The sequence below is a fragment of the Desmodus rotundus genome, chromosome 4, assembly GCF_022682495.2.
Source record: "Desmodus rotundus isolate HL8 chromosome 4, HLdesRot8A.1, whole genome shotgun sequence".
NCBI classification, from domain to species: Eukaryota; Metazoa; Chordata; class Mammalia; order Chiroptera; family Phyllostomidae; genus Desmodus; species Desmodus rotundus.
The window spans coordinates 150,058,243-150,082,676 of NC_071390.1; the positions used below are offsets into that span (position 1 = coordinate 150,058,243).

The window sequence follows — 24,434 nt, forward strand, 5'->3', positions numbered from 1 at the left end:
AAGACTCTTTCAAGACATTGGATGAGGAAGGAAAAGAGATGGATACCATCATATATTTGAGGGAAAAGAAAATAGGTGTTCAGATTCTCAGGCTTGGCAGACTTATGCAGGTTTGTAGGCTATGTTAAGGAGCCAGAAGAGAGGGAGAGTACAGTGGATTGCAGAGGAAACTGGAGGATTTGCCACCAGGAGTAACTGGCTAGCTTTGGAAAGCTTGCCTTCATTGAGAAAGATGGTAAAGGTACTGAAGACATAGGTAAATCTAAAAATGAAAGTGAGAAAAGGCCAAGAGGTTTATATTCAATGTTTTATTTCCTCCCTCCGGTTGTAATGAAAGACTATAGTTATCTGCAGAAAATGTGGGTTGTGAGAGTAAGGTCGAACACATAAAGGTGCAACAACTGTGGAGTATGGAAATGGAGCTGACTAGGAATGAGAAAAGACTGTTATAATGTCAATCTAACTGAGGTTAGATAATATATTTAGAATAGTTAGGTGATTTTTCTCTTGTAACTCCAGGCAGTGGGCATTGAAGAAAGTAAACATTTCAATTGAATTGGACTAACAAGAGACACTCCAGAGATACAGAAAACAAAGGTTGTGTGTTGGAGTATGGTCAAAATGATTGACTGTGAGTTCTGGCGGATAGGAAGGAAGAGTGTCTTAGGGAGCTGATGCAGAGTGGAAAAGCAAGGAGTAGTGGTAAGTGGTAGGAAACAACCAGAGGTGAAAAAACAAAATTTGGTAAGGGTAGGAGATATGGTTGATGGTAGTGGAAAGAGGGGAATTTTACAGTTTAGAATCTTAGAGGTGGTACAGTTCCAGGTGATGACAGTATCCCGACTATTTCATGTGGATGGATTGTTGAATTAAATAGAGGTGTATTTCCTCAGAATAGATGAGGTAAAGTGATCACTTAGGTTCTGGAGCTGAATATTGAACTAACTGGGATGAAGACAAGTCATGGTAGAGAGAAAAACTGACATGTCTGTCTTTAGAGAGTGTGAAAGTGTGCAGAAAAGAGTTAACAGCAGGCTTGAGATGTCTATTCTTAGAAAGGCTTGCTTGCAGTGTTGGCTGTTGGCTGGTGTCTGGGAACTTGGAATTTGGGAGGGTTCTCAGTATTCCCAGAATTGATAAGAATGACTCTCTGTGCCTAAACTGTACAAGGTGGTTTATGCTGAACACTGCTTTCCCTCTGGGGGTCTGGGATTTTGGTACATGCTAAGTAGAGGGCGCCTGTGTGACCAAAGCCTTGGGCACTGAATAATGAACTTTCTGGGTAGACAGCATTGTATATGTGTTGTTAAAACTAATTACTGGAGAAATTAAGTCACATTTTGTGTGTCTTCACTGAGAAGAGACCCTTGAAAGCTTGCTTCCCCTCTGGACTTTGCCCCATGTGTCTTTTTCTTTTGCTCCTTTTGCTTTAATAAAGCTGGCGGTGAGTAAAACTGTATGCTAAATCCTGTAAGTCCTCCTAGGCAGTCATCGAACCTGAGGTTGGTTTCGTGGGCCCCCAACACAGAGAGAGTGACCTGGAAGGCTAAAAATAACAGTTGGGACTTGGAAAAATGTGGTGTAATCAGAATTCACGGGCATTAGAGGAAGAGAGAACAGTGGTGTGGAAGGCTGCAATGAGGAATTAGTGAAATTAAACATTTTTTTCAGTGGAAATTGATTAATTCAGCAAATATTTACTGAGTATGTCTGGCAGTGTGCCAGATATTTGAGGCATAAAGATAATTATGATATTATACCTACCCACAAACAAGTCATTGTTTATCAGGGTAGGAAGTTAGACTTGTTAACATAATTATAATAAGATGTGATAAAGACTGTACGAGAGTGAATATAATCAAGTATTGTGGGAACATGGGAGATGGAGTCTGGAAGCTGGACTCCATGGAATGAGCTATAATTGAGAATGTATAAGGAAAGAGTGTCATTTCAACATATGTTTTGGCTAAAGTGAAAAAAAAATTTGAGAGATTTTTAAAGAAGGTATCTAGGTAGCAGATAAACAGATGAAGGGGTCTAAAGTTAAACGCTAAAAGGAGGTGGGGAGGGGAAGGATCTGTTAGGAAAGGGGGATTCTGCATTGGGTGAAGATGAGAGTGCAGGGCAGCAGATTAGAGTGGTTTAGGCCTTGGGTTATGGGTGTGGATTGTTGGAATGAGGAGGCAGGGAACTGTCAATGGGTAGGAGGATATGAGTAAAACAAGCCTACTTGCAAGATGCCGCTTAGATTTAGGTGTAAAGTTACAGTTCCTCTGCGGAGCTCTACCAGGTACATTCACTTACTTTTCTTTTAATTGCACTTTTTCCATTACTATTTATCCCCCAATGCTCCCCTGCAGTCACCACACTGTTGTCCATGTCCATGAGTCCTTTTTCCTTTTTGCCTGATCCTTCCCCCTGCGTGAACTTTCAGAATTACCTCAAGTTATATGAAAGTAAAAATTCGCCTTGTACGTGCTTTCTTTAAAAAAGTTTTTTAAAGGTGATCTAAGACTTTTTTGTAGTAGCTTGTGATCATGAAGTGTTACATAGAAGGTGCTTAATAGTTAGGATGTGGAAGACTTCTCTTTTCTGCAAATACTAGTAGATTTGTAAACTTGTATTAATAATAGGTAAGAACAAATAGGTTAAGTTTAATGTATTTTATCCTTTCGTCATGTTCGCCATTCTTTGAGAATAGTTTATGTATTTTATCAATTATGAAGCCATGAGTACTTTAACCATGATTCAAGAAAAGCTCTTTTAGGTAATAGAAATAGATGTAGATATACCACACCTACATTTTCTTTTCTACCATGTAATGGATTGGCAATTAATAGATACTGAATGATAAATAAAACAGTTGTCGGTAGCACTTTGCCAATCCAAACTTTCTTTTTTATCTCCCTCTTCTACTTCCCTTCCCCCACTTTCCCATGTATTTTTCCTTCTTCCGCCTTTATTGGTTTTATATGCCAAGGATACCTACTATAATTCATAACCATTGCTTAGGTCCACCAGTAACACTCAAAGCTAGAAAAAATTATCTATTAAAATAATGTGCTTTGAGGTTAGTTTTTAAGGTGTAGGTGGTAGCTCAAATTAAATGAGCCATTTTTTATTTTGTTTATGTAGTGCTAGTTAACATTCAGCCTTATTTATTTATTTATGTATTTATAATGAAGTAAGGCTGTCATTTCAAGGAAAACAACTTACAGCATTTGTTGTCAGTAATATAATTCCAGCTCTCAGAGGAAAATTAGAGTTTTAGAAAATTTGTATCTGCTACTGTGAGCTTGACAGCTTCCAAAACTTAAAAGACCTTTCTGATGAGACCAGTGATCATATTAATGAATGATTCCTTATCATAAAATGAAGTGTGTCAGCATTTGACCAATGTATGAAGTTACAAAGTCAGGTCTGGGTAAAATTCATTCAAAATAAAGATGTGTCAATGAATTTTAATTTAGCAGAGTATTAAAAGTTCATTGGTAGAGTTTCAGTTTCTTCCTTGCAAAGAACCATCAGAGACTACCACTTGGCAAGTTTGGGTATAGTATCAAAGAAAAATAGAGACAATTTTTCAACTATATATTTGGCAAGGCCCAATTTTCTTCATAAATATCAACCAACAAGACCATATCACAGATTGAATGTAGGAAGAGATGTGAGAATCCACCTGTGTTCCATTGTTAGACATTAAAAATATATATGAAAATGTAAAATACTTTTCTCACTAAAGTTGTTTGTTGAAAAATAGATGTTTTGCATAAAAATGTTGTGTTTGTTAGCATATAACGGGCTCATTTATGAATAAATTTTTAAATGTTTTGATGTCTTAGTTCTAATGTCTAATCTAAAATATCAATTAATGTAAGCCACATAAACTTAAGAGGTCTTTGAGGTCCTTAAGGATTTAAAAGAGTAGGAGGTCCTGACACCCTGTGTTTAGACACCTCTGTAGCAGGGTGCTGTATTCCAACTGGAGATGGGGAAAGGGTGCCTGATCATCATTGCTCATTCTGCCTGTAGTCATGAAGTACTTCATTTGAATATTAAGTCTTTAGAGATTTTTAAAAGGGAAAGCAAAATTGCTGTTGGAGTTCACTCCTGTGGACTGGGCAGACTCCAAGGCCTTCAAGGCAGTCTTGTTGACCCTTCTTCCAGGTATTCTTGTGTAGCTGGTGGGGAACAAGCAGGGGGGAATGGAAACATCAGCACCAAACCAAGTTGCTGGAAAAGCTGAGCACTCCCATCTAGTGTAAATCATGTTACTGGTAATCTTTCCTGGGACATTATTTTGCGGGTGAGATGAAGGAAAAGGAAGAATTACTCTCTGTTCCTAAGATACAGTTTAACGAAATGTGTTACTGAGGAGGAACTGAGTGTCAAAAGAATGTCCTTGGAACTACCAGTTCTTTATTTGGAAAGTAACTGCTGGCCTGACTTAAAAGCTCTGCCTACGGGAACAATAGGTCAGTTAGCTTGTAGTGCTCCCTGGGCACAGCATCATCACTCAGCCGCTCAGCCAGTAAGGAAGTATCCCCGCTCTGAAAAGAAAGGAAATTAGGGTTTAAACTCATACTGGACTGCTCTTTTCACCTTAGCATATTACCAGCAAACATAGCTAGTTGATAAAATAATTTAATCTGTTTTCAATATTTGCTCACTGGGGGTGTAAAGAAGACATTTCTCTCTGGGATACCTGGAGGTATCTGATTGTTGCTTTTCTAAAAAAATTTAAAGTTGGAAGGAGATGGTTAATTGCAATAAAAAACCTGGTTGAAGTGGAAACTATTGATTGAAGGAGAAAACTCCATACCAAGGGAGATAACCGAAGAAAAGGAAATTTATAATTGAGATGGCTGAATACCCACACAGTTGTTGAATGTCATCTTCCCTAAGGGAAATGGATAAAAAGGAAACACATTATCTAAGCTATCAGCAAGCAATTCACACCTCTTGTTCATGAGAAGACCTTTAAGGTTGGAGGTGAGTTTATCTGTAGGGGCTTCTTCAAGCAGAACCACATGCTCTGAGGCCCCCACATAGACAGAAAATAGATTTAGCTCAGTTTTTCTATCTTAGAAAGAGAATGGCATTAATGCCGGAATTACATTAAACAATAATGATTGCCAGTTTACAAGTGTGTTTAGTTTGAAAAGAACTTGGACTTGGACCTAGGTAGTTGTATCGTAATCTTTTCTGTAAATAGTACTCATTGTTTTTAAGGATAGATTGTTATGAAAGTACTTAGGACGATGATGAAATGGGCTCGGATGCCATCATCTACATGTAGGGAAGTCTACATCATGATAAAAACGACCACCTGACCCACGGAAGAGTTTTATTTGACTTTTGCAGTGTTTAATTTTCTTAAATGTTTTATTTTTTTTACTTTTAGAGAGAGGAGAAAGGAGGGAGAAAAAAAGGGAGGGAAACATCAATGTGTGGTTTCATCTCGAGTGCCCCCCACCAGGGACCTGGCCCACAACCCAGGCACGTGCCCTGACTGGGAATCAACCAGCAAACCTTTGGTTCTCAGGTCAGCACTCAGTTACTGAGCCACACCAGCCAGGGCTGACTTTTGCAGTGTTTTAAAGATAGAAAATACTGCATAAAAATCTGGTTTTCCAGCTCCTCTTGGAAAAAGGAAATTACACAATCTGTCAAAAGGGGGTCTGCATTCTAGCTTGACAGTAATCAGCTGTATCTGGTGTCTCCAGGATCCAACAAAAAGTCATCATACTTAAGAATCTCAATTTTTATTTCCAGGGTGACCTGCTATTACCAATATGACTAAGTATGTTATTCTTTCCTAATAACTTATGTAAAGACAATGGGGGGTGGGGTGGAGGATTGAATGTGGGGGGAGGGGAGGACAGGGGAGAGTAATGAGGGAAGAAGGGGGACAACTGTATTTGAACAACAATAAAAAAATTAGAAAACAAACAAAAAAGTAGTCATGTGCCCAATCAATTCTCATGATCTTAGCAGACATTTAAACCCTTAAAGATATTAAGATGTACTACCTTGGTTTCATTTCTTTGGGTGTGTATATAGTGAAATTCTTAAAATTTGGAAGTTTTAGGAGCTAGGTCAGCTACCCATTGTTTCAGGTGTTTTCAGCATTCTCTGGCTGTGATAGCAGTGTAGATCTCAGAAAATGCTAACTAACCAATTTGCATTTTTAGACTTGTTACTGCTATAGAGTGTTAACAAATGCTGTTGACCTAGAGAGTAATCGATAGATATTTTAGCTTTCTGTAACTTAGTTGGAAGAACCTTAATTTTGACAAAATTGAACCATGTGTTGTTTTTCATTACGTTAATGTTTGACTCCCAAAGAGAATACCAAAGAAGTCATTCTCAGCCTGTTATACAAAAGTTTTGATTCATTTTCTAAAACTGCTTGTTGCATTGCATAAATTGCTGACTACAGTATTTTTGTGTCTCAGACTTCCTTTGTTATTCTGTATATGAAGTTGCTGTCTATTTACTCGACCCTGGATTAAGTTAAATGGTTTATTTTGTGCAGCAATGACATGCAGTAACATATTTTTCTCCTTCTTAAAATAGATTTGGACTAAGCAACAAGTTTGAATCAGAATTCCCTTCTTCATTAACTGGAAAAGTGAGTGTCTGTTAATTATTTGGCTACTATTTATACACCTCAAAACCAAAGTCTTTTTCTAACAAATATAGGAAAAAAATTATGCTGATGATACATGTTTATTGACATTAATATTATGGTGTTGTTTTTTCTTAAATTTTTTCTTTAGGTAGCTCCTGAAGAATTTAAAGCCAGCATCAACAGAGTTAACAGTTGTCTTAAGAAGAACCTTCCTGTTAATGTACGTTGGCTCCTTTGTGGCTGCCTTTGTTGCTGCTGCACATTAGGTTGCAGTATGTGGCCAGTTATTTGTCTCAGTAAAAGAGTAAGTTGACTTATATATTTTAATTTAAATTTAGAAGTTGACAAGCAAGTCTTGCATTTATCTATTTCTATTTTTTGTGTTGAATGAGTCACAGTATCCTGAGCACTGTACATAAATAATCTGATCCAGTAGAAGATTAATTACATTATGCTATGTTTACATGCTGTTTATGTTAAATAGCCATCTAAAAATTAAAATTTTCACGTCATACTGGAGAGTGGGTAGAATACAGCACTCGCTATACACATACGAGCACATTGATGGTGGCGTAGGGTAGTGATCTAGAATGCCGGGTTTGGCTCTGCCGCTCGTCTCTGTGACCTTAGGCATGTTTCTTAACCTCCTAAACTCTCGTGATATATCTGTAAAAGGCAATGTTCGCCTATGTCCTTAAATAGAATTGTTGTAAGAGTAAAATGAAATAGTATTTGTAAAGCTCCTAGCTAAATAGCTCAAAGTAAGTGTTTAATAAATATTGATTAATAGCATTATTACGAATATGTAAGATAATACCCATAGAATAAATTAAATGGTTACAATTATTGTTTATAATTGGTAAGATTATGGGTAATTCTGTTTTTTTCCTTTTGTATTTTACAAGTTTTCTGTGATGAGTACATAGTGATTCGGTCATCAGAAAAAATTGTCTATAAAGAGTTGTCATTTTCAGTGCTTATAATTAAAATTTCCAAGATGTTGATAGAGATATGAAAAATTAGTATAGATTGAATATATTACATTTTTGTTAAAGTTTTAAAAATTGAGGTTATTATATGTATAAAAATGGACTACTGTTACGTTGAAATTGAATGAATGGTATTGTGTGGCTACATTTCATTTTGTCATCAGGTGTTGATGGGACGTACAGAAAAGCAAATTCTGTTTGCTCCTCAATTTTTGTTGTAAAGTAAGGTGTTTCTGCGAAAGTATTTTAAACTAGTACTTTGTAGTGTTAGGAAAGAGATAAATGCCTGTGCCCCTTCTCCCCCCAGTATTTCTCACCAGATAATCTTCAGACTGGAGAATTTTTTTTTTTTGATTTCTGGTTTTTACTGAATTTATAGTTGAATTTGCAGTTCTTTTTTTTTTTTTCCCTTGGGAAATGGGTAAAATTTGAGTAAAATCTTTTAAGTATATTTTATTGATTATGCAATTACAGTTGTCCCATTCCCCCCCTTTATTCCCCTCTGCCCTGCAACCCCCCTCCCACCAGCATCCCTCCCCTCCCACCTTAGTTCATGTCCATGGGTCGTACATATAAGTTCTCTGGCTTCTCCATTTCCCATACTATTCTTTTTTTTTTTTTAAATATATTTATTGATTATGCTATTACAGTTGTCCCATTCCCCCCCCCCCCCCACTCCACTCCATCCTGGAATTTGCAGTTCTTAAGTATAGATCCCCTCACTTCTTCCAACTGTTTGGCTGTTTCTGTTTGTTTAAATGACTACTATATCGCACTTGGTTAGTAATTTTCTGTCAGATAAACACAAGGAATCACTTGAGATCCTCTGCTACTTTTTAAAACAATTTTTTATTGAATATATTGGGATGACATTGGTTAATAAAATTATAGGTTTCAATTGTACAATTCTATAAAACATCATCTATATATTATAATGTATGTTCACCACCCACCCAAAGTCAAGTCTCCTTCCGTCACCATTTATGCCCCCTTTGCCCTCTTCTACCTCCCCCCACCTCCCTTTCCTTCTGGTAATCACCATACTGTTTTCTCTATTTGTAAGTTCTATTTTATTTGTTTGTTTTTTGCTTAATCACGGTACCTTTTTCACCCAGCTCCCAGTGTCCCTGCCCCCAGCTGTCAGTCTGTTCTCTGTATCTATGAGTCTGTTTCTATTTTGTTTGTTAGTTTATTTTGTTCATTAGATTCCACATGTAAGTGAGATCATATGGTATTTGTCTTTCTCTGACTGACTTATTTCACTTAGCATAATACTCTCGAGGTCCATCCATGCTGTCACAAAAGGTAAGATTTCCTTCCTTTTTATGGCCAAGTGGTATTACATGGTATAAATGTACCAGAGCTTTTTTATCCACTCACCATCTGAGATCCTCCTGTTTTTTACTTTTTAAATGATTAAGTAAGATATTGCAATGTGTGCCTGGTATAGCATTTAGAAAATAAAATGTAAACTTAATCTTTTTTTAAAAATTATTTTATTGATTATGCTATTACAGTTGTTCCATTTTTCTCCCCTTTATTCTCCTCCATCCTGCATCCCCCTTCCCGGTAGCATTCCCCCCCCACCCTTAATTAATATCCATGGGTCATACATGTAAGTTCTTTGGCTTCTACATTTCCTATACTATTCTTAACCTCTTCCTATCTATTTTGTACCTACCATTTATGCTTCTTATTCCCTGTACCTTTTCCCCCATTCTCCCCCTTCTGTCCCCGCTGATAACCCTCCATGTGATCTCCATTTCTGTGAATCTGTTCCTGGTCTAGTTGTTTGCCGAGTTTGTTTTTTTATTTAGGTTCAGTTGTTGATAGTTGTGAGTTTGTTGTCATTTTACTGTTCATAGTTTTGATCATCTTCTTTTTCTTAGATAAGTCCCTTTAACATTTCATATAATAAGGGCTTGGTGAGGATGAACTCCTTTACCTTTACCTTGACCTTATCTGGGAAGCACTTTATCTGCCCTTCCATTCTAAATGATAGCTTTGCTGGATAGAGTCATCTTGGATGTAGGTCCTTGCCTTTCATCACTTTGAATATTTCTTTCCAGCCCCGTCTTGCCTGCAAAGTTTTTTTTTTTGAGAAATCAGCTGGTAGTCTTATGGGAACTCCTTTGTAGGTAACTGTCTCCTTTTTTCTTGCTGCTTTTAAGATTCTCTCCTTATCTTTAATCTTGGGTAATGTAATTATGATGTGCCTTAAACTAGCTGAAATTCAGTGTCTCTGAATATTTAGAAGATAGTATTGTGTTGGTTTGTAGAAAGATTTGCCTAGCTTCCTCAGTGTTCATGCTGCTGTTAATACAATGAGTTCTTAATTTAAGATACTACATTTTTGAGTTCTAGAATATCCATATGATATTTTATATTTTAGAATCCAATTTATAGACTCCAGTTTTCTTCTGAAATTTTTTCACCCATTTTGTTTATCTTTTTTCTCTATTTTATTGAACATATTAATCATAGTTAATTTAACACCCTGTCAGTTAACAGTGATACCTGGATTATCTGTGGGTCTGTGTCTGTGAGGTTTTTTGGTCATTGGTTATTGGTCATATTTTCCTGCCCCTTAAACTTTAAAAAAAATTTTATGCGAGATATTACCCGCAAAATGAAGTGGAAGCTCCAGATGAAATCTACCACAATCAAGGGTCTCATCTTTTCTCTATTAAGGGAGATAGCATGAGGGGAATGGTCACTTCAGTGTAATATGAGATTGAGTTGGGTTGGGTTGGGTTGCGTGTTTAGAAAGATTCAGTTCATCTGGTCTTTGTCTCCTCTACCCTGAAAGTTGTACCTTTAGCATATGTTGAGTTTGGCTTTTTAGCCTTCATTCTGTGTAGGCTCGAATGTCTTTGATGGAGATCCGCCTCCCCTAGCAGAATTTTGCCTCCTAAGCAGTAATAGACTGTGACTAATTTTCCTCTGCCTTTCTGGCTTGGTCCTCCACCCTTCCATGCTGCTACAGAACTCAGTAATGTCTTTAGAGAAACCGACTTTGCATTTTAGGGCGGGACTAATTTTCAGTCCATTGAGCCAGCCTGCACAACCTGCGGAAAGTATCAATTTCCCTTTTCTTCCTACACCAGCTGTCAACAAAGAAGGAAAATGGCCAGTAATCATCAAATGATTTAGGAAGGGCTCTTTCCTTCTTTGAATTTTATTTCATTTGGTCCTTGTTGCTTCTGGAATTTTCTGATGTTCTTTAAAAATAATGTGGTTTTTCTTTTCCTTTACTTTATCCATTTCTATTTGTAGTGGGAATGTTGGCCTGACACTAGCTACTACATTGTACGTAGAAGTATATGTCTCCAGTTTATGTGAAGAATTAGGCTGTTTTTTTGCATGTTTGGAGGGAAGGAATGATGTGATTTTTTCCATTTTGTTTTTTAAAGTTGTGTTTGAAACTTCGCATTTAAAATTGTATTGTTGCCCTGGCTGGTATGACTCAGTGTATTGAATGCAGGCCTGCAAACCAAAGGGTTGCGGGTTCAATTCCCAGTCTAGGGAACACGCTTGGGTTGCGTGCCAGATGCCAAGTTGGGGGGCGTGCGAGAGGCAACCACACATTGATGTCTCTCTCCCTCTCTTTCTCCCCTCCTCCTCTCTCTAAAAATAAATAAATAAAATCTTCTTAAAAAATAAAATTGTATTGTTGGTACATTTTGTAAGGATATTTTATTCATTTTATGTTTGTGCTTCAAATGGAAGGATTTATAAATTGATATCATTCAATGAAGATGGAAATAAAAATAATGTAATTGCTGAATGAGAGTTAGAAAAGCATTGGGTTTAAAGTTTGGAGAGTTGAGTTTGAATCCTTGCATTGCCCTCCCTGCTTTTATGACATCGGGCAAACCGTTTAACTTCTGGAAGCCTGTGTACTTAATCTCTAAAACAGAAATACACCTCAAGTCATGTTATTGTGTGAGGCAAGGTATAACCAAATAAAATGCATTTTGGATAAATCTCATTGAGGCTGCAGAATAGAGTAGAATGGTTCTTTCTAGAACTTAGAACCACAGAAAATTAGAGCTGGAAAAAATTTAGTTTTAGGATACATTTTGCTTTTCAAATTTTAGAGTAAATTTGGTCGTTCAGGGACGACAGCTTAGTTGGTACTTTGCATGTTCTACACATACACATGTTCTTCAACAGGTTACAAATCATTTACAAATTCATAGCTCTGTAGTATAATGGAATCCTGGCTTTAAATCCTAGCGCCATCATTTGGAAGTGTAGCTTTAAGTCTCTTAACCACTCCAAGCTGTAGTTATCATATGTAAAAGGAAAGTAATAACAAGTTGCCTCACAGGTTTCTTGTGAAGATTAAATAAGGTAACGAAGGAAAGACATCTAGCAGGGGGGGTCAGACCAAAAGTGAGGATCAACAGATACTGTTCCTGTACCCCTTTTTGTTTTTCCAGTTGTCTGTTATAATCAACCGGTAGGTAATTCCTCCCCCCTACCTGGATAAATCACTGTTTATCCAAACCAGTGATTCTTCCTTGTGTAACTATGTATTAATAGTTCTTCAAAATCCCTGATAGTAACACTTTTGATTGTGTTAGCTGAAATTTGTTTGTCTTATGAACAGTTTTTCTGATTTGCTGCTGTTAATTGAAATTCAGTTTTAGTTTTTTGAGATGTTACCAGTATTTTCTGAAATTTTATCAGAGATTAGTGGATAACACCCTTAAAAATTGTGTGCAACATTTTTTATTTGTGCAGTGTGGCTTTTTCATCATTCATAAAGTACAGAGTAACCTAAAAAAGTTAAGAACCAGTAGCCCAGGTCATAAACTTTTTATGAAATTGTATTTAAGCAAACTTTATTTAAGATTCCTACCTATAAATCACTGCTTAGTACTAAGAGGTTTTTTTGACACACATAATGTGTAGCTTATATTCATCTGAAACTATCACTCATAACAAACTACTAAAAGGGTTATTCTAATGATACTTTGGTGAATGTTTTAGTTTCTCTAGGTTACTAAAAGTTAATGTTCACATAAAATTTTTAAGTGTTAATTACTATGTTTATTTTCATTTATTTTTAGTTAAATTTATTGGGGTGACATTGAGGTGATCATATAGGTTTCAAGTGTACATTTCTGTGACACATGATCTTTATATTGCTTTGTGTGCCCACCACCCAAGTCAAATCATTTTCCATCACCATATATTTGGCCCCCTTAACCTTTACTACCCTCCAACCCCCTTCCCTCTGGGAACCACCATACTGTTGTCTGAGTCTATGAGTTTCAGTTTTATGTCCCACATATGAGTGAAATCATATGGTTCTTAACTTTTTCTGACTTGTTTCACTTAGCATAATATTCTCAAGGTCCATGATTGCTGTCACAAATGGGAGTATTTCATCTTTTCTTATGGCTGAGTCATATTCCATTGTATATACGTACCACGTCGTCTTCATCCAGTCATTGATCAAAAGGACACTTTAGTTGTTTCCATGTCTTGGCCACTGGGAATAATGCTGCAATGGACATAGGGATGCATATGACCAGGTCTGTCCAGAAAAAGTCTATCTATTGTTAATATAACAAGAACAGTTTGTGTGAGATGGATGTAACTTGGCAGCCAAGGAGAGTGGGCAGGAATGCACATGCATGAACAATGACAACTTCACTGTACTAGTCAGTGGGGCCTGTAGACCCGTGGTGTGAGCATGTGTACTGTGTGGCCATCGCATTCAAAATGACTGAGAAAGTAGAGCAACAAATCTGCCTCAAATTTTGCATTAAGCTTGAACTTCCCCCCGCAGAAGCTATGTGGATGGTTCAGAAGGCTTTTGGGGATAATGCAATGAGTGTGGTGCAGATGAAAATGTGGCACAGATTCTTCAAAGATGGTTGAGAATCTGTTGAAAGTGATTCACATTTTGGAAGGCCTGCAACAAGCAGAACACCTGAGAATGTGGAATGTGTATGGGCTGCAGTCAACAAAGATTGGCAGTGCAAGAACTAAAAGCTGATGAGGGGATTCCAAAAACTACTGTGTCTGAGACATTGACACAGGATCTTGGCATGAAACGTGTTGTTGCAAAATTCATTCCACAGCTTCTGCTCCCAGAGCAGAAGGAATATCGTGCTGCAGTTGCTAATGACTTGATTCAAACCTCTACCAATGAACCATATTTCCTCTAGAAGGTCATAACTGGAGATGAATGGTGGGTCTGCAGGTATGATCTGGAAATGAAGGCCCAGTTGTCCAAAGGAAGTCACCTGGTTTTCCATGACTGAAGAAGAGCGGCGAAGTTGCAGCAAGATCAAGACCATGTTAATTGCATTTTTTGATTGGGAAGATGTTGTACATCATGTGTGTGCCCCTCCAGGCCAAACAATTAATAAAGAGTACTACTTCAATGTTCTTCATCAGTGGGGAGATTCAATATGATGAAAACAGCTACAGCCATGGGCAACTGGTGATTGGCAGCTTCATCACAACAACATGCCCGCTCATGCATTACGTCTTGTGTAGAGTTTTTGCAAAACATCAAATCACCCAGGTGACTCAGCCCCACTATGGCCCAGATTTGGCACTCTGCAATTTCTGGCTTTTCCCAAACTAAAATCACTTTTGAAAGGGAAGAGATTTCAGACCACTGGTGAGATTCAGGAAGATACAATTGGGACAGCTGATGGCAATTGGGAGAACTGTGTGAATTCCCAAAGTGCCTACTTTGAAGTGGATTGAGGTGTCATTGTCCTATATACAGTGTTTCTTGTATCTTAAACAATTGTCTCTATTTTTCATGTTATGTGCCTGGATACTCTTTGGACAGACCTCATATATCTTTGTGAATAAATTTATCTCTGTGACTAAATCTTTTTGAGTTTTTTCGGGTAGATACCCAGAAGAGGAATTGCTGGGTTACACAGTAACTCTATTCTTTTTTTTTTTTTTTTAAGATTTTACTTATTTATTTTTAGAAGGATAGGAAGGGAGAAAGAGAGGGAGAGAAACATCGATGTGCGAGAGAAACATTGGTTACCTCTCACAGGCCTCCAGTCCGGGACTGGGCGCACAACCCAGGCATGTGCCCTGACTGGAAGTAGAACTGGTGATCTTCTGGTTTGCAGAACGGTGTCCAATCCACTGAGCCACACCAGTCGAGGCTATTCTTAATTTTTTGAGGAACTGCCATACTGTTTCCATAGTGGCTGTACCAGTTTACATTGTTTACATTCCCACCAGCAGTGAATGTGGGTTCCTTTTTCTCCACAGCCTTTCCAACACTTGTTATTACCTGTCTTGTTGATAATAGCCATTCTAACTGGTATGAGGTGTCACTCGCCTCATTGTAGTTTTGATTTGCATTTCCCTAATAGCAGTGAAGTTGAGCATCTTTTTATATATCTGTTGGATGTTTGTATGTCTTTCTTGGGAAAAGTGTCTGTTCAGGACCTCTGCCCATTTTTTAATTGGGTTGTTTGGTGTTGAGTTATATATGTTTTGGATATTAACCCCTTGTTGGACTGTTGTTTGCAAGTATCATCTCCCATTCAGTTGGTTGCCTTTTTGTTTTGTTGTTGGTTTCTTTTGCTGTGCAGAAGCTTTTTAGTTTTATATAGTCTCATTTATTTGTTTTTGCCTTTACTTCTTTTGTCTTTACTTCCTTTGCCTTTGGGGTCAAATTCATAAAATATTCTTTACAACCAAGGTTTATAAGCTTGGTGCCTTGTTTTCCTATGTAATTTATTATCTCAGATCTTACATTTAGGTCTTTGATCCATTTTGAATTAATTTTTGTATATGGGGACAAACTATAATCTGGTTTCATCCTTTTGCATGTGGCTTTCCAATTTCCCCAGCACCATTTATTGAAGAGGCATTCTTTTCTCCATTGTGTGTTTTGGCTCCTAAAAGGAGCCTTTAAATACAAGGAAATTTGTTTAGAAATCCTTTTGAGTAATCTGATCATATTCTAGTTTATCTTTTTGAGTCCAGATTTTTTTATATATCATAATACTAAGACTGAGATACACCATTTAATTTTCTGCACATCACTCAAATATAAGACATAATAATCCAGAATAAACAGTGCATCAAGTCATTTTCTCTTAAAATAATTCATTAAAAATTTTGTATGGTTTCCTTCTAATGACTTATAACAAAGAACATTTTTGTTTCACTTATGTTAGTAATTTGAATTTGTACAGATGTCCAAAGATAAGTGTAGTTCCTATTTGAAAAATACTTAAAAAAAAATAAGATTACAAATACATTCAAAGGATTATTCTTGTTAAAGTTTAATGCATTATAATTTGGGAGTTTAAATTTAAAACCTGTTTTAAATAAGAAATTGAACATTTGAAATTGTACTTTGACATTCTATGATGTTATGAATAAAACCTATTCAAATAAGTTTTAAGTTTAAATAGCTTAACTTTTGTAGTTTATTGAGATATTTTATTTATATATATTGTTAACATATCTTAGCATCTTTATGTTCTAAAAACTGATGAGAATGCTATTTTGGGGGGAAATTTCAGAGAAATTTTGTTACAGCATCCACATTTTTTTTTTCCCTTTGGCTTTATGTACTTTAAAATCCATGAAATTCTCATTGATTTTATTAGCAACTTTAAAATACCACATCTTTGGAAAACCACTTTATCAAACAATTGACTGTGAATAAGTGAAGTATTGGTAACGACTATACTGTAAGTGCCAGTGGTCATCAAGGGGGGAGTAATACATTTCAAGATTTTTTAAAGGACTCCTTACTTCCCTATAAGACCTATTTGTATCTAATTGCACATAATTTGTTTCTAGGGAATAATATATATTTTTTAGAAAGTTAAGAGATTTAGGAAAAATTATAAAAATGTTTCTTCATAGTAAGTCAAATTTGTATTTTTAGGAAACTAATTTTCAGTTGTAACTTACTATTCTAAGTGATTCATATATATTTTATGGGGTATGCTATACCTAATATTAATTGTTGATTAATCATTATTTATTTAATACTTTGTGAATTACCCAGGCCATTTACTTCTCTTGCAGTTTTCATGTTTTGACTTATTTTTCACAGTTCTACCAAAAATTTAATAAGAACCAGAGCCAATAGAAATTGAAGCCAAAATCACTGTCCTTCTGCTCTATTAGAACTAGTTCACCAGGGAGACAACTATAATTAGCAAGGTGCTGAAATGAAGAAATGGGTGGAAAACAATTAAAGTGAGCTCTGAGATGAGTAAGACGGGTGGGGCCCCACTCTTCTAGACCAGGTTGGTGGTGCGATGTCATTCTCATAAAAAAACTTGTTTTGCTTACATGGTGTGAGTTGGTGGTCTCTGTCCTTTAAGTTAAGGATAATAAGTCATGATGAAATGAGATTTCGTATTGATCATTGTATGCAGAAGGAGTAAGAATTGGTTAAGAACCAGTAACCTGTCCCCTCACCCCCAGGGTGTGAGCACTGAAAGGATTAAGGCCCACTGTAGGGAAGCTCACACTGCCCTTTCCTCTGTTCTTTCAGTTAAATAGAAGATTTTTAGTTCCCATGACTATGAATCTGGTGCTTTTCACAAGAACCAAATTCTTTTTAAAAAGTTAAGGTTGCTTATTTTTAGAAATCCACTGGCCTAGAGATGATTGTTTTGCTATGTCGTGTTGACAGATGCAATACATATTTTTTTCTGATGAATATTAGTTTGCTTAAATTTAGGCTGAATTTAGTGGTCGATGTAAACTTTTAAAAATCAAGGGCAGGTTTTTATATGCTTAGGTTTGCTTACCCAGTAGTAATTACAGACTTGGGCAGCATTGAATCTTACATTTTATTAGAAATAGTATCTGACAACCCTGTGGACATAAACTCTTAATTTTTATTTCTAGAATACTGCAATTATAAGGTGCTTTTTTTTCATGTCTACAGGCTTTTAAATACCTTTTATATATGCTGAAGTGTCATATCTTTTTCAGTATCTGCCAAATTGGTATTGTATTTAATCTTGAAAGTATATTTTGATTTTTGTGAACTAAAAGTAATTGCAGAATATTAAACATTCTTAGTAGTTAAAACTTTTTTTCCATTTAATTTGAGCTTTTGTTGTTACTAACAAATAATTTGTGGCAGTTTCTCTTTCTTTCTTCCTTTCTTTTTTCCTTTTTTCCTTTCTCTCTCTCTCTTTCTTAATGACTGCTAGAATCTATATACTTGTCACCTTAGTGTGCTAGAAATGTTCCACTCAGATCAAGGATTTCTTTCTGGTTTTGTATGTTCTCACCTGCTCCTCACTGTAAATCATTGAAATGTCAAGTGTAATGATTAATTAAGCTGCACGTGCAAGTGTTTTTTTTTCACCTGTCAAGCAGGAAAGAGGTTTTATAGCAAGATTAGATGGTGTTAATTCACAGCTTTTACTTCAGACTGTCAGTGGGTAGAAATATTTTATATTTAGATACTTATTCAGAATATGGCATACCAGAGTTTGTTTGGTTTTGATTCTTAAATATTCTAAGATACAATTATTTTACCATACCCTATCATTAAACTGCTAATTAGAGGCACAGTAAACTCAGAGTTCCTACATAAATATTTTGGAATTTAAGGTTCATACTTTATAATTACCTTTTATTCAAATGCTGATAGTTGATTTAAGTTACTTAGAGTAAATATTTTTAAGTTTTTAAATTTTGTGTGTGTGCACGTGGTATCATGTACACCGGGAGATCCATTTGTAGTGAGAGTCATTCTCATTATAATATAGAATGGGTTTAAATTTGTGTGAAGTGATGATAGTGGTAACTACACTTTTTTCTTTGAGTAATGAAGTTTTGCAGAATGTAATGTTAACCTTTTTATTTTTATACTTTAATATAAAACAAGACTTGGAAAGCTTGTTCTTTCCACCCTAGTTCTTTTACTCCCAAACCCCTCAACTCTTAAACCATCAATACGAGTAAAACCTCAAATTGTATAGTAATCTTAATCTATTATTAAAAGGTCCTAGAAAGGAAGATTACAAGGTAGATTCAGGTTTTGAATCGGTTTTGCCATTGGTTTAGCAGCGGGTGGGCAGGCAGATGCCTGCTCAGAGTAGAACCTATTGCCATTTTTCACCATTGATAGAGTAGCCTTTCAGAGTCAATGAGCTCTGTCAATGTGAGCTTGTCAAGGCTACAACTTCATAGACCTGAGAGGCGGTTTGAGAGGTCAGCCCTTTTCAGGTTCGCTGTGATGCAAATGAACTTTAATGCTTAAACAACTATTGGAATTTTTATGTCTGCTCCTTGTTCTTTTTTCTTCACAAAGTCATTGACGAGACATTCAGTGCTTTTTAAATTGGAAGTTGCATTGTGCTAAAGACCTAGTACAGATTTACGGAGGGCTGAAAGCAGTTAGATCATGTTCTTTTCATGGTGCGATTAGAATCAAATCGATTTCCCTACAGCCTTCAGCATTCAGATGGCAATTTTAACAAAGCTTGGGGGCTAGACAAGGGACAAAACGACTGAACTGAATGTTAATTATACTCTGCAGCCTTATTTTCTTTTGATTTGGAGCTGACTGGCAACTAAATTAACAAAAAGTGTGACCATAACTGCTGCCCTATTTTCATTTAAAAGGAGAGCTGCCTCTAAAAGGCTATCTTTACAAAGAAACAAGTGAGGTCTGCTGATCATTGTTAACAAGGGCACATTTTTTTCCTTTAAAATTCTTGCCCAAAAACCTGTTCAAAAACATAATGTACTAAATTAGTCACCGGCATATTATTATCCAGAGAGTTAGTTGGTTTTCTGATTTTTATGACATAAGCTTGGAAAATGTAAGGCAGTGGTGGTAATTCACTGGTAGTTATGAATTATAGTTGGCACCTATGAGACTGGGGTGTGTCGTTAGCGTGTTCAGCATGCTGAAAGGTAATATGGTAAGTAGATAATGGTAGATGCTATTTTATTATGTAACATTGAACTATTTAAAAGCAGCTTGATCCTAACAATTTCTCACCTAGCTCATCCTTGCTCGATACGCAGTTTTTCACTTTTGCTTATTAGTACTTGGTTGTGCCACGTTAACGGTGCCGGATGCCGTTTTCCTTCCCTTGTGAGGAAGCTGCAGCTGCACCAAGTTGCATTTGATTCTTGTGGCAGCACTGTCTTTTTTGCACCTGCAGCTGTGTCAGTATCATCCTAACACCTGGCATCATGAATTATCTTCTCCTCTATTCATAGTCCCAAGCAAAAACCATTTCATGCTTGCTGCATAGTATGTATTGCAAAATCAAGTGTTCTTAAACATAAATTTCTCAGTTGATTACTTTAACAGTGTTGAATTAAGAGTTTGATTTTACTGTTCCTCTTGTTGGTTTAAATACAGTTTTGCCCTGCTTTAATACTTACATGTTATTTAAGTATTGCAAATATTTTTGAAATGAATGGGGATTTAAATTTATATTATTTGGTAGATAACATTAGCTTTTTAGACTTTGATAGTTTTAACTCAGAGGCTAGTAAGTCTGAGTCAGTGAAAAAAGGACACAGTGCTAAAAAACCCCCAACCGTATCTTTATTAAACTAGAGTACTATTTGTATTCAGGGGACTGATTAGTGCTGGACTGTTGACAGTGTTCTAGGCCACCTTATATTCAGTCAGCGTCTCATACCTCTCTCCTTTTCACACAAAAAGCAGCTGCAAAACCGAGTTTTTCTAAACCAGTCAAGAGTAAACTTTTTTCTCATTTGTCTTCCAGACACGAAGATCGATTGAGAAGTTACTAGAATGGGAAAACAATAGGTTATACCACAAGGTGAGTACCACAGGGAGCAGCTTCGTACTGTTGGGGTCTGAATTGCACAGTATGGAAACAGATGCTTTTGTTGAACTAAAAATATGAAAGGTGGACAAATGGGTTAGTCTGTGTGCTGCAATAAAATAGAGCTCATTTTTCTTCTTTTACTCTCCTCCTTGTCTAGCTGTGCTTGCACTGGAGACTGAGCAAAAGGAAATGTGAAACGAATAACATGATGGAATATGTAAGTTAAAGGGCTGTTTTGTGAGTTTCTCTATTAAATGATCATTTATTTTGCTTCTGATCTTATTCTTTCCATGATTATTAATCAGCAAAGGTGTCAGGAGCTTAATCTCCTGAGTGCAAAGATTTTCTACGGTTCACAGATGCATGGTTTCATGTGCAAGACTGATTTATAAAGTTATGAATGACTTGAAAACAAGGCTTCACTGTGTTCTGAAAAATAATAAATTAATTGCCAAGATAAAATAGCCTGAACATGTGTTGATGGAGTGTGAAATTTTAGATGCTGTATAAAGAATAACCACAACTTTGGTTACGCAGCAAGTCAGATATGGCTTTTTTATATAATGCTAATCAAGTTTCCAAGTGTGGAAGAAAACCTTTCAGCCAAGTCATTGGAGCTTAAGAAACCTTTAGCCTTTATAAATTTCAACTATCCATACCTCAGTGGCCTTTAAAGAATCTTTTAAAGTGTTATTAGAATATTGTTTTATAAAAATTATCTTTAAAGTAAGTAGGAGATGAGATTTTTGCCTATTCTGTGTTCATTCCTTAAAAGATATCTGAGTTGTCACATATATACAATGAATTTTAGATCTTACTCAGTGTGGTATTTAATTTACTGACTCCTTAATTTATTTGAACAATTTTTCTCCTGAAAAATTCAAAATACTATAGAAAATTATGAATTTTTATTTATTTTGTCTTGAGCTTGGGTGTTTTATTTTAAATATAGAAAGGTTATTATATTAAATGAAAAAATCTAAGGAAGAATTAATTGAAATTAAAGTCATAGCCTTTGTGAAGTACCTGGCACATCATTTCTGTCAGATGCTGTTCTTTGGAACAATTTGACCATCATAGATAGAGTGTGTGTGTGTGTGTGTGTGTGTGTGTGTATGTATAAAAGATTGATTTAAACAGTGCGTAAATAGTTGGAAATTGTCATGAAATCATGTTGCTTCGTAGTATTTCCTCTTTTTTTCATTATCATACAGTCAAATCGACCATTGCTAGCCTTGAACATAAAAGATGTCTTAAAACTGTCTTTTTTTTTCATAGACTAGGTCTGTATTCAATGAACCAAATCATGTGAAGTATATCATTATCTTACATATCAAACATATTGCTTTGTGACGATGAGAAAGGCACTTGATACTTTATAATGCTAATAAAAAGGCATATTCAAATAATTTGTTTTGAGAGTGACCTATGAAAATGCTAGTCTTGTATTTTCATCATAGATGGTTAGAAAGTTTATGTATTGTATTTTGGCAGGAGGAATGGATATGTAGGAGATTCAACACATTTTGTGAAAAAAATAATTACTTTATTTGTAAACCAAAACACTAAGCTTAAAACTCAGGATTTATTTATTTTTGAACATTTCTAAATTCACATGTGAAAGGAAAACATAAGTTATTCCCAGTGCTATTATTTTCAGATAGAGCTATGGGAATTCATATTCATTCATACCATATACTCATCATATATAGGTGAAATTTTTTTTTAACTAAAAATAAAATAATTTGCTAACCTTTTAAAACATCGTAAGCTCTGTGCTGTGTTTGTAAAATAGTTTCCTTTCATTTATTGTGAATTTTGAGATAATTAAACTCTACTACTAAAGCCATTATATTTTTTTACCATCATAGAAGATGTTCAGAAGGGTAGTAAAAAACTTTTTAAAATTCATAAAAAAATGTATTTAAAAAAATTTTTCTCAGTATGTATAGCTTCCTTATCTAATGAATTGGGGCATTTTTACCATGTATTTCTCTTTGACCTGAACTTTTATTTAACTTACAGATGTTTTATTTGTTAGTTAAAGGAAAGAAAGTAATTCCCTTTGATTATATTTTGAATATTGGAGATGATCGAGAAAAATACCTTTGACATCAACTTTTCTTTTATTCAAATGTGGTAGAGCAGTATGATCTAGAAGGAATGAGACAAGCAGCCAATTTCTGTGCATTTCTTCTGAAGGAAAAGAGTTCATAGGATGTATTCTTTAAAAAATAATAATGCAAATATGGCCAAAGATAGCCTTTAGTTTTCATTATGTGGTATGCACTGTACAGTGTACTGGTAATGCCTGCGCTGAGGATCTGAAACTGTGCAGACTGCTTCGTTGAGGACATGCTTGAAATACAGAAGTATACATTGAATGTTGACTCGTGAGTTGGTTAAACATTCAGTCATCAAGTTTTAGATAGAGTTTCTGGAAAAAAGATGAGTTCCTCAAACTTGGAAATGTTCAAGTCAGATAATTTTTTTTGTTTAGCACCTATTCTGTACAGACTTGGGACAAGGGAAGAATTGACTGGAATTAACACAGTTCAAGTTTGGAATAAAAATGAGCTCTGGCCAACCTGTGTCTTTCTGTGTTACTGTGTTTTGTCTTTGTTGGTTTTCCTTAACTTTTTTTGTAAGATGTCCTTTGAAACAAATTTTAAGTTTTAATTTTGCTAACTTAAGAAGAAAAGGACTTTAAAAAAATTAAGAGATAAAGGATCAGTTCCCTTTATCTAGAAATCACATATCCTGATACAGTAAAATGAGAGCAACTCTAGCTCTCATTTTGGTTAGTTAAATGGGTGGCAACCTGAAGAAATCAACGTTGGGTTGGCTGCAGCCACGTAGTGCAGCAGAAAAAGGAAGGCTTTGCAGTTCAGACAGACCTTGTTCAAACAGTGACTCTGCAGTCCATGGGGTCACCCTCCTCAGACCATCAGCTTCCTCATCTGTCGAGTGAGGATGGTAACACTTGCCTCATAGAAAAGCTTTTGGGATTAAATCGATACATAGAGTATGAAATACTTGTAGTTGTTTCTTCATAAGTTGTTTTCTCACATACTCATGCCCATGTTCCCCTGTGTGTCAGAGGCACAGTCCAAGTTATTTCAAGGGATGGGATGTAACTGATGTTTTGTTCAGATAAAAATTTGTTTAAGTCTTTTAAAAACTTTTTTTTTCTCTTTCTACAGGTCATCCTGATAGAATTTTTACCAAAGACACCGATTTTTCGACCAGATTAGCATTTACTTTATTTATAGACTTTCCAAGTATGTTGTCTTTCCAATGGTGCCTTGCTTGGTGCTCTTCTGGTGGTGACATAACATTGGTTCTACAGAATCGTGTGGTGTTTTTTTCTGTTTTTTTTTTTTTTTTAAATAATCGCATGTTCTAAGTGTGCATTTTTGTCAAACTTTGCAACAGTTATTTCATACAGATGTTTAATACTTAAGTTATTGTGCTCTTTTCTGTTATGTATTCTGATTTTCAAGGATTACTTTTTTGTATTATCAAAAAAATACATTTGAACTTAGCGTAAAAAGTGGCCAGCCTTTTATTTATCATCAAGGTACACACAGTTCTTTATTTATTAATTCCTTAATGTAGAAAAACACCTTTGTAAAACTATACTTATCTATTCTAGAAAGCACACTCTTTGTATTATTTTTCTTCCTTTTTAAATTTAACATAGTTATTTTAAATTAGTAAATATTCTTTAATAGCTTTTTGGATTAACATGTCCTTTCTCATACAGTCTCTAATGCTTTGTTTACAGCAGAATTATCTGTAACATTACGAAGACCTATAAAAAAGTTTTGAAAGGATTTCTGTCTTCAAAAGCAGCAAGGCAGGATTAAATTACTTTTGTTAGAACAGACGACTCAGTGAATGGTATGCGCGCATCTAATGTTACCAGAGCCCAGGATCATAAAATACAGTAGCATTACGATCTGTATATTTTCTATCAAGATGATGATAATGGCCTTATTTGGG

At 35.6% G+C, this 24,434-nt stretch overlaps 1 protein-coding gene across 2 annotated transcripts in view; it reads left to right on the forward strand.

Moving 5' to 3' along the window:
* CHIC2 (cysteine rich hydrophobic domain 2) overlaps positions 1-23,975 on the forward strand; it is a 40,188-nt gene extending 16,213 nt beyond the window's left edge. The window contains exons 2-6 of one of the 2 annotated variants that reach the window (XM_024573922.4): positions 6,580-6,634; positions 6,783-6,938; positions 20,364-20,420; positions 20,587-20,646; positions 23,633-23,975. In XM_024573922.4, the coding sequence (XP_024429690.1) occupies positions 6,580-6,634; positions 6,783-6,938; positions 20,364-20,420; positions 20,587-20,646; positions 23,633-23,683 (379 nt within the window). In that variant the 3' untranslated portion in view covers positions 23,684-23,975. The remainder of the gene's footprint in view (positions 1-6,579; positions 6,635-6,782; positions 6,939-20,363; positions 20,421-20,586; positions 20,647-23,632) is intronic. The other variant, XM_024573924.4, reaches the window with a different exon arrangement.
* The last annotated feature ends 459 nt before the right edge of the window (positions 23,976-24,434 follow it).